At 45.2% G+C, this 11,037-nt stretch overlaps 1 protein-coding gene across 6 annotated transcripts in view; it reads right to left on the reverse strand.

Moving 5' to 3' along the window:
- TMEM268 (transmembrane protein 268) overlaps positions 1-11,037 on the reverse strand; it is a 38,346-nt gene that overhangs the window by 21,667 nt on the left and 5,642 nt on the right. For 3 of the 6 annotated variants that reach the window (XR_001886372.1, XM_017875916.1, XM_017875917.1), the window contains exons 3-5: positions 5,160-5,293; positions 2,205-2,315; positions 987-1,136 (exon numbers count right to left, since the gene is read on the reverse strand). Coding sequence is in view for 5 of the 6 variants with exons in the window: in XM_017875916.1 (XP_017731405.1) it covers positions 987-1,136; positions 2,205-2,315; positions 5,160-5,293 (395 nt within the window). In the remaining variant the exon portion in view is untranslated. The remainder of the gene's footprint in view (positions 1-986; positions 1,137-2,204; positions 2,316-5,159; positions 5,294-11,037) is intronic. The other 3 variants (XM_017875921.1, XM_017875919.1, XM_017875918.1) reach the window with 3 other exon arrangements.

Consider the following 11,037-nt stretch of genomic DNA (forward strand, 5'->3'; position numbering starts at 1 on the left):
GGAGGGAAGGAAGGAAGGAAGGAAGGAAGGAAGGAAGGAAGGAAGGAAGGAAGGAAGGGGGGAAGGAAGGAAGGAAACCAACAGTTTTCTCTAGTGTAGTGACTAAGAACACAGCTTGGAATCTGAGGCCCTAGCCTTGATTTCCAACTCTGGCATTTATTAGAAGCATGGCCGGGGCTACTCTTTGAGCCTGAATCTAGGGTTCCTCAACTGCAAAACAAGTGTAACAGTGTCTACCCAGATTTAATGTCAAGGGATTTAATGAGTTAATGTGTTAAGCATTTAACAGAGGACCTACTACATATGATGTGCTCAGTACATATCAAAAGACAGACACTGAAGAGACAGAATACAATTAAAATCATACATCAAGCTGGGAAGTATCTACCTCCTTTCTAAACATCATCAGGAACCAGAGGGCTCAGGGTTTGAGCCCTGGCTCTCTCACTAACAGTGGGATCCAGGACAAGTTACCTAACTCTCAGACCACCCACCTTGCCTCAAAGGTCATTGCTGGGATTAGAGACATGACTGTCAATAGAACACCAGGTGGGCATCTGCCCATCACAGGAGGGAATAACGTAAATTACCTCTCCCCAGAGGTAAACTTCAGGCACCTTGTGCTGCAGGGTGGGTTCAGTAACCCTCCCTTGTTCACAGGGCTGTTGTGAGCACTCAGCGGGAGGAAGTGCATGAAAGGGCTCAGTTAACTGAAGTACTGTCAGGATATGGGCTATTAGTGCCCTCCTCCCACATTCTCAAAACACAGCTTGCTTCCAGAAAAACAACCCACAGGGATTAGACAGAAAAAGCAGAGAGGACAATCACGTACACGATTTGATTTCTTTTAGTCACTGGGCTTATGGGCTAGTGTGAATTTTCATGGCCAGGGAAATTCTTTGAGGGAGGCAAAAGAGAAAAATCTGATTCTCACGCCTGCACCGCCCCTCTGGAGGGAGCGTGGCAGGGATCTCCAGACATCTCACCTTCTTCTGCTGTCTCTCAAAGACCAGCACAAGAGTCAGGGTCAGGCTCACCGCGGCCAGGGTCACGAGCAGCATGCCAGCCCAGTGGTTCCCTAAGGCAAACATCTGACTGGTAGAGTAGATATTAGCCCACACCACCACGTAGAAAACCTGCAAGATGCCAGACAGAGATCATGGTCAGGAACTTCAGTCCTCACATAAAGCAGCTCCATTCAAAGGGACACCCTTCAGACACCACTGACATCCTCCTTGGATTCAGACAGCTCACAGCACCAGTAAGAGAGTGATACAGACATCTAGGTCTGTGAGAATGAGCTCATGTTCCTTGTTTATAAGCAAAAATAGACAAAAAGGGTTAGTAGCTACCCCAATCCTTGTTTACCTTAATTTTAAATAAAACAGAAAAACGCAGGTGTATCCAAAGTGAGATAAATATCAGTTCAAAGACCACAATGATCCTTCAAGCACTACATGGCTCTGGACAATGTATAACTCCTCTAAGTCTCAGTTTCCTCATCGGTAAAATAGGGATAATAACACCTATTTCACAGCATTGTAATAAGGGTTAACAAGGTAACATAAGTAACAGCCCAGCACTCACCAGGTAATGAATGAATGTTGGTTCCCACCCTTTTCCCTTCTCCCTGGAAGTGGGACCTGGGAGTCAGGTGTGCTATTTGACCATTTATACATACAAAACAGCAGCAAATTATAGTGCTTCTGAGCACAGACACTGAAACCAGACTACCTGGATTTAAATTCTGGCTCTGTCATTTATGTATGTAAGTTTATATGTATCAATATGAAGATGTATATTTTTTATATTATATATACAGATGTGTATACACACATACATAGAGCTGAAATAACCCATCTGTTGAGCAGATGGGGAAACCAAGTTCCGGAGAGGAGGAAAATCTTGGCCAAAGCCAGACATTGAGTCCAGAGCCTGGGTGGATCTGCAGACTTCCAATCCCAAGCTCTGCCCACAGTAAACCCTGACTCCCATCCTTTATGCAAGGACCTGGTTACAACTCTCTCCCATAAATTTCCTCTGATCCCAAATCAATGTCCACATGTGCTGCTCGTTTCCAGGCACCTGGGCCAACAGCCCCCAAGCCTCTGACCCACACCAGCAGGCTCCAAGACATGGTGCTGAATTTGGTGGTGCCACAAGCTGTCAGGGCAGGGTCAGTGTGCGGGCCACCTCCCCCTTACCACAGCAAAGGCCAGCCGCATAGGCCTCGAGTTGTAGATAATATATCTTCTCACTTGGGGCTCCAAGAGAGCACTCTCAGCCAGGCTCCTGTACTGGTCGGCCGGGACCTGCTTGGAACCCAGGGAAAGAGATCAATTAGCCGCAGGACAGCCAGTTGCCAGTTCATGTGACTATCATGTGGAAGGGGGATCAGGCACATTCTGGGCTGTCCCAGAGGCAGAATGAGGAGCTTGGAGCACTGGAAGTCACATGGTGCAGCTCTCAGCTCAGGGAAGGAACAGGGATCATGACATCTGGAGAAGGATCCACACAGCCTCAGACTCAGCACCTTGCAGCAGACACAGGGTAGCCTGATGGTTAAGGCACAGGCCCTGGAGTCAGACAGCCCTGGGCCCAAACTCTGGCCCTGCCACTCACGTGCTGCGTGACCTGGAGCAAGTAACCCCACTCCTCTGAGCCTCAGTTTTCTCCTCTGTAAAATAAGCATAATAAAAGTATCCACTTTGTAGAATTAAGGTACATATTAAATGAGATAATACATGTACAGTGCTGAGCAAAGGGCCAGTCCCTCAGTGAACACTCAATACAGAGTTGCCATTATCAATACTGCAATATCAATATCTATTAATGTGGTCCAAAAGACTGAACACTCACATCTTCCTGCCCAAACAAAAGTGTCTATAGAATATAAAGGCCCTGTGAGAGTAGACCTAAGAAAACAGAACTTAACCATTAAAATTATATTTAGGCCGGGCACAGTGTCTCATGCCTGTAATTCCAGCACTTTGGGAGAGCAAGGCGGGCGGACTGCTTGAGCCTAGGAGTTCAAGACCAACCTGGGCAACATAGCAACAGTCTGTCTCTTTTTATAAAAATAAAAAAGAAGGCCAGATGCAGTGGCTCACGCCTGTAATCCCAGCACTTTAGGAGGCCGAAGCAGGCGGATCATGAGGTCAGGAGTTCAAGACCAGCCTGGCCAACATGGTGAAACCCTGTCTCTACTAAAAATACAAAAATTATCTGGGCGTGGTAGCACATGCCTGTAATCCCAGCTACTCGGGAGGCTGAGGCAGGAGAATTGCTTGAAGCCGGAAGGCAGAGGTTGCAGTGAGCCAAGACCACACCACTGCACTCCAGCCTGGGCCACAGAACAAGACTCTGTCTCAAAAAATAAATTAATTAATTAAGTAAGTAAAATAGAAAAAAAAATTATATTTAGGAACACAGTAGAACAATATGTAAACTGTTCACGCATAAGAAAACCCAATCTGCCAGGCGCAGTGGCTCATACCTGTAATCCCAGCACTTGGGGAGGCCGAGGCGGGCAGATCACTTGAGGTCAGGAGTTCGAGAGCAGCCTGGCCAACATGGTGAAACCCCGTATCTACTAAAAAATACAAAAATCAGCCAGCAGTGGTACATGCTTGCAGTTCAGCTACTTGGGAGGCTGAGGCATGAGAATCACTTGAACCCAGGAAGCAGAGGTTACAGTGAGCCCATATTGTGCCACTGCACTCCAGCCTGAGCAACAGAGAAACACTCTGTCTCAAAAAAAAAAAAAGAGAAGTAAATTCTAAAATCTTCAGGCTAAAATTAGCAGTATATCTTCCCTATTTGTAATTAATCCTTAATCCTCCTTGGCTAGCACAGGAAAGTCCTGACCATGTTGGGGGCTTTGGGAAAAGAGTAAAACCCATACATACAGGTACTTCATAACAATAATAGCTACAATGTATTGAGCATTTACTATATACTAGAGACAATGCCAGGGTTCCTCAAGCATTATTGCNAGCAGCCTGGCCAACATGGTGAAACCCCGTATCTACTAAAAAATACAAAATCAGCCAGCAGTGGTACATGCTTGCAGTTCAGCTACTTGGGAGGCTGAGGCATGAGAATCACTTGAACCCAGGAAGCAGAGGTTACAGTGAGCCCATATTGTGCCACTGCACTCCAGCCTGAGCAACAGAGAAACACTCTGTCTCAAAAAAAAAAAAAGAGAAGTAAATTCTAAAATCTTCAGGCTAAAATTAGCAGTATATCTTCCCTATTTGTAATTAATCCTTAATCCTCCTTGGCTAGCACAGGAAAGTCCTGACCATGTTGGGGCTTTGGGAAAAGAGTAAAACCCATACATACAGGTACTTCATAACAATAATAGCTACAATGTATTGAGCATTTACTATATACTAGAGACAATGCCAGGGTTCCTCAAGCATTATTGCATTTAATCCTAACAAAAACCCTTTGTAATAGGTATCAATATTATCCACATTTACAGATGATAAAACTGAGGCTCAAAGAGGTTAAGTCACCATCCCAAAGTCACATAGGTAGTGAGCATCTGAGCTAAATCTGTATCCAGTTCCACAGGTCTGTAAGCCTGGCCTCAAATCACTATGCTTGAAGGTACTGCATCATTAGCTAATGAATTCATAAGCACTTTCCTTGGTATATGCAGTTCCCTCTCCCAAAATGCCCTTCCTCCTCTCCACCCAGCATATTCCTATTTATTCAAGATCCCAGATCAAGCATCTGCTCCTCTGCAAAGCTTTCACAACCACTGCCCTCTTCCCCCAGGCAAGTTTCTCACTTTCTCCTGTGAATGTCTTCACTGCCTATGCATTCCTCTCCTGTGGCATTTATATGATACGGTCCCGATTTCTCCCACACACGTCCATCTCCCCCGCTGGGATCTGTGTCCTGTCCACCTCTATTATGTTGAGCCAGTTAAGTGCCTGGCACAGAGTGGGCACCCAAAAAATACACATCTGTTAAGTGAATTAATTGGGAAGAGAGGAAAGAGAGAGCAGTTCTAACACGCCTTCCTTATATACCCTATGAGAGCTGGCACAGAGTGTTTCATAAAGGTTTTGTGAATAACTGGATGAAAAGATACATGGATGAATGGATGAAAGAGAAAATGGTAGGGATTCAAGGAAATCAGCACTCACCTGAATGCCCCAGGTTTGCAGTTGCTCTTCTGCGGCTCCCAGGTCGAAGGAGATGGGTGCACAGGTGTTGTCAATCCGGAGAACAGTGAGGACCTGGCCATTGTGGAGCTCTGGAAGCAGACCGGAAGCTTCATCTGGCTGAGTGATAACCATACCATGCTTGTGGGGTGAGTCCAAAGCCTGATGGCATCACATCTCTGGCCGTGAGAACCTCCTCACAACAAGGAGGGACACGGTGACCATCCTCAGATCCTCTTGAGAGAAGGACTGGATTTGACTGGGAAGCCCCAGGAGGCAGAATTAAGGCCAGAGGGAGGAGGCTACTAGGACCACAATGTGAGACCACATAAGGAAGAACTTCCCAAGAGCAAAAGCTGTCCCCACAAAGAATAGGTATTTTTTGTCCCCACAAAAAAATGTTCCCCAACACAAGGAACATTTAAACAGAGAATGAAAAACTACAGCAAGGGGGGTGATGTAGTGAAGTGGACCTTGATTTCAGCACTGCAAAGGATGCTCAGCTGAATAAGTTAAATTCCCAGTAGGCTCAGAGAGTCTAAGTAAGAAATAACTGACCACAGTAGGCAGAACAATGGCCCCAAAGACATCCACACCCTAATCCCCAGAGCCTGCAAATATACTGCCTTTCATGGCAAAGGGTGGAAGTAAGGGGGCTCATTAGCTGGCCTTTACTAGGGAGACTATCCTGAATCATCTGAGTGGGCCCCATAAAATCACAAAGAACCTTAAATGTGGAAGAGGGGGACAGAAGTAGAGTCAAAGGGAGATGTGACTATGGATGAAAGGCAAGGAGGCATGTGGCATCAATCGCTTTGACCATGGACGGAGAGGGCCGTGAGCCAGGGAATGTGGGTGGCCCCAAGGGGCTAGACAAAGAAAGGAAATGGATTCTCCCCAGAGCGTCCAGAAAGAAAAACAGTCCTGCCAACATGGGGATTTCGGCTCAGTGAGAGCAGTGTCAGACTTCTAACTTAGAGAACTATGAAATAACAAATCTAGCTGGGCGCGATGGCTCATGCCTATAATCCCAGCACTTTAGGAAGCTGAGGTAGATGGATCACCTGAGGTCAGGAGTTCAAGACCAGCCTGGCCAACATGGTGAAATCCCTGTCTCTACCAAAAACACAAAAATTAGCCAAGCGTGGTGGTGGTGCCTGTAATCCCAGCTATCGGGGAAGCTGAGGCAGGATAATTGCTTGAACCTGGGAGGTGGATGTTGCAGTGAGCTGAGATCGCGCCATTGCACTCCAGCCTAGGCAACAAGAGTGAAACTCCATCTCAAAATAAATAAATAAATAAATAAATAAATAAATAATCTGTGGTTGTTTTTTGTTGTTGTTGTTATCATTGTTCGTGTGTTTGTGTGTGGTTTTGTTTTTTTTTTTTTTTTTTGAGACAGAATCTCTGTCAGGCTGGAGTGCAGTGACATGATCTCAGCTTACTACAATCTCCACCTCCCAGGTTCAAGTGATTCTTGTGCCTCAGCCTCTCAAGTAGCTGGGAGTACAGGCGTGCACCACCATGCCTGCCTAATTTTTGTACTTCAGTAGAGATATAGTTTCGCCATGTTGGCCAGGCTGGTCTCAAACTCCTGGCTTCGTGTTATCTGCCCGCCTCGGCCTCCCAAAGTGCTGGGAGTACAGGCATGAGCCACTGCAGCTGGCCCAAATCTGTGGTTTTAAGCCAGTATGCTAGAGGTAACTTGTTATAGTAGCAATAGAAAACTAATACACTGACTTACTGGTAATCCCTCCTACGTATGGCTGTAACACACTCAGCATTTCAAAAGCATAAAATATGTGTTTATTCCCTCAAAAAACATGCATCAAACCAGGCTGCTCCCAACTGCTTACAAAGCCCCCGCCTTCCAAGGGTGGGATGAAGCCAGACCATGAGACCAGCTGGAGAGAAAGGTCTGGACTGAAAACCACTCAAGGCCAGGGAGGAATGGCAGCAGCACGAAGCCCAACCTACCTGCCCGCAGTTCCAAGTAGAGAAACTGGACAAAAGGATCGAGAACTCCTTGCACCACAGTACAAGGCCCTGTGAGCCACTGGTCAGCAGGCAAGAGGTCTGGGGGTTGGGAGAGATTCCAGCCCTGGGATTCTAGGTCCCAGGTTTCAGCCATGCACTGCTGAGGACTGGATATTTTGGCATATTCTCTGTGGCTGCTGCTTAGACAATGAGGCAGGACAGAAGGGATTAAAGCATAAGTGTGTTGTCTGCTGGCCCAAAACACCTGTCACCCCAGTCTAGCTCTCAACAGTACTTGAATCTTCAAAGCCAAATGACTCACTGTACTTTCCTGGAAATTCCTGGCCCATCCAAACCCTCTCTCTCTCCGCTCCCCCAGTGCATCACCAAGTCCTGCCAACCGGGCAAACAAAACATCTGTCCACTCCGTGCCCTCCTGGCATCCTCACCTCTCCCTTGGCCCTCTGCAGTAGCCTACTAAGTGGCTTCTGCTGCAAACCTACCTTACTTCTATGATGCATCTTCCACACAGTGGCCAGGGTGCAGATCAGATGATACCAATGCCTTGAGTAAAACTTTCAATAGCTTCCTGGTGCTTTGCAAAAGCCAACCTTGTTACCACGTTCTTCCAGCCCTTAGGAAAACCAGCCTCCCACTAGACTCAGCTTGAGCCCCTCAGCCTCGTTCTGTGTCTCACCACACCAGCCTCTTTCACTCCCTGAACAGTGTTCTCCCCCACCCCAGGGCCTTTGCATATGCTGTTCCTCTCTCTAGAACACGTCTACCTAGCTTCACCCAGTTACAGCCCATGCATCATTTGTATCCCAGCTCGATTCACTTTCCCCAGGGAGACCTCCTTCACACTCTAAACTACTAACTGATTAAATCCTCTGCGAAACCTACCATAACTGATGCTCTTCTTAATACTCACCAAAGCTAAATACCTATGTATGCAATTATTTGATTACATATGCATGAAATTACTTGAATAAAATCTATCTTCTCCGCCAGACTATACACTCTCGCATTGGTTTGTTCATCACTGAATCTCCTGATCTGATACAAACAGGAGGCACATTAAATACATGTTTGGTGTATAAACAAATTAATAAGCTAGGAAAAGGTTCTTTTCTTTTTTTTTTTTTTTTCTTTTTTTTTTTTTTTTTTTTTTTTTTTTTTTTTGAGACAGCATCTCACTCTTGTCACCCAGGCTGGAGTGCAGTGACACTAACACAGCTCACTGCAACCTCCACCTCCCAAGGCTCAAACAAGCCTCCCACCTCAGCCTCCCAAGTAACTGGGACCATAGGCATGCACCACCACACTTAGCTAATTTTTTTTAAATTTTTTATTCTGTAGAGACGAGGTCACTATGTTGCCCAGCCTGGTCTTAAATTCCTGGGTTCAAGCAATCTTCCCATCTCAGCCTCCCAAAGTGTTGGGATTACAGGTCTGAGCCACTGCACCCAGAGAGAAAAAGGTTCTTTTTTCATACCCTGGGATATCATCTCTGATCTCAAGGGTTCCATAGATTTCTAAATTCTACATCCTGCCAAAAGACATTTTTTTTTTTTTTCTCTCCCTCTCATTTTTTTTTTTTTTTTTTTGGAAGTGGTGGGGACAAGGAAGCGAGGTGGTGAGGTGGTGAAAACACAAGTTAGATAGCTTTCGAGTTCAAACTGAAGCTCGGCCTCTCACTAACATGGTAAAGTTGAAGAAGCAACTTAAACCTGTTTCCTCACTTAAAGGATGCACACATTCACTGCAGAGGACTTTACAAATAATTAAGGTGATAAAAATAAAGTGCTCAGCACAAGATGGGTACAAAATAACTAGCTGCTATTTTCATAATTTAAAAGCAAGCTTGTCACGATTCAAGTTATAATCAAGCAACATTTATTTATTTGTGTTTTTAAAAGCAAGCTTGCCACAACTCAAAATTAAAATCAAGCAACATTGATTTATTTGTGTTTTTACCCTCCCATACCTTGTTCCAGAAAGGATTTAAGGTGGCTTCATAAAAACAAAATATGAAAAGATAAAACTGACCAGGCACAGTGGCTCACGCCTGTAGTCCCAGTACTTTGGGAGGCTGAGGCAAGTGGATCACTTGAGCCCAGGAGTTTGAGATCAACCTGGGCAACATGGTGAAAAACCCTGTCTCTACAAAAAAATACAAAAAGTTAGCCAGATGTGGTGGCACATGCCTGTAGTCCCTGCTACTCAGGAGACTGGGGTGGGAGGATCCCCTGAGCCTGGGAGGTCAAGGCTGCAGTGAGCCAAAATCATGCCACTGTATTCCAGCCTGGGCAACAGAGTGAGATCCTGTCTCAGAAAAAAAAAATCAGTAAGTAATTAAAACCATAAAAATATTTTCTTTTTTGAGATGGAGTTTCACTCTTATCACCAAGGCTGGAGTACAATGGTGCGATCTCGGCTCACTGCAACCTCCGTCTCCCAGGTTCAAGTAATTCTCCTGCCTCAGCCTCCTGGGTAGCTGGGATTACAGGTGTGCACTACCACACCTGGCTAATTGTTGTATTTTTAGTAGAGACGGGGTTTCACCATGTTGGCCAGAATGGTCTCGAACTCCTGACTTCAGGTGATCCGATCCACCCGCCTAGGCCTCCCAAAGTGCTGGGATTACAGGCATGAGCCACCATGCCCAGCCTGAAAATAAATTTTAAAATAAGCAAATGAGGAAAACCAGACAAAACAAAAAGAAAGGCAGACAATAAGAACAGGTTCTGGGTCGCTTGGGCTTCATTCGTGATTTCATTTCATTCTCCAAGAGCCCCCAAAGCTCAGTACCATCAGCACGGAAAAGAAAACTGAGCCTCTGAAAAGTGAAGAAACTCCCTTGTAAACAGGGAAAATGAAAGTGAGAGCAAGAAGCGACAAGGGAAGGTAGTGCACAAAATGCAGGCAGTCAAGCAGATCCAGTCTCAGACCAGCTCTCCACTCCACAGGAAGAATGAAAACTCCACTTTGATTTGGACTCCACGCATGGAGACTCAGAACCATTCCCAGGTCTAGTTCGTTGTACACTGAATTATGTGTTTGCCCAAGCAATGCAAAGATCTTTCGGGATGTCTTTGTTTGCCTTTCGAACCAAGAGTTCCTGGATTCTTTGCAATACCAGCTCTCATCTGTTCCTTAAAGTGAGAACAGCAAGTCCTCCACTTAAAAATACTTGTTTTTACACCTAAGCTAAGAAAAGCTACCAAAGAAAATGTGTGTGTCTGTGTGTGCGTGTGTGCGCATGCAAGCACAGAGGGGCAGCAGTTTCCTACAAAGGAACAAGAACTGACGTGCCAAAAATCAGTGAAGCAATGTCTTCAAAGTTCTGATAGAAAAATTATTTCATTCCATCTTGTTCTACTATTGTGTACACACTACTTTCCTTACATATATACACACACAGTGCTTTCCTAACAACAGTAGTAATAAAAGAAGCCTTTGTTTTTAAGCAGTCAAATTTCAAAGCCTCTAAAAAACCCTTCACATTCCTGTGGACCCCACAATTCTGGATGCTGTTTCCCCTTGCCCATATCCAGCTACTCATTAATTCTTTCATTCCACAAAATATTTATATTGAGCATCTACTATGGGCCAAGGTCTGTGCTAGGTACAGTAGATACTGGGATGAAAAAGAAACCACTTCCTTCAGGGAGCTTACACTCTAGTGAAGAAGCCAGACTTCAGCACTTCATACATAATTATTTACAGACTATGATAAATGCTAGAGGGAGAAACAGGAATGTATCAGAGGGTCCTGACTTAGGCTGAACCACCAGGAAGATTCTTCAAGGAAGGGATATTTGAACTAAGTTTTGAAGGATGAATGGAAATTCCTATTTTTTTTTTTTTTTTTTTTTTTTTT

This window comes from Rhinopithecus bieti, unplaced genomic scaffold (genome assembly GCF_001698545.2).
Source record: "Rhinopithecus bieti isolate Rb0 unplaced genomic scaffold, ASM169854v2 scaffold_9997, whole genome shotgun sequence".
Classification (NCBI taxonomy): domain Eukaryota; kingdom Metazoa; phylum Chordata; class Mammalia; order Primates; family Cercopithecidae; genus Rhinopithecus; species Rhinopithecus bieti.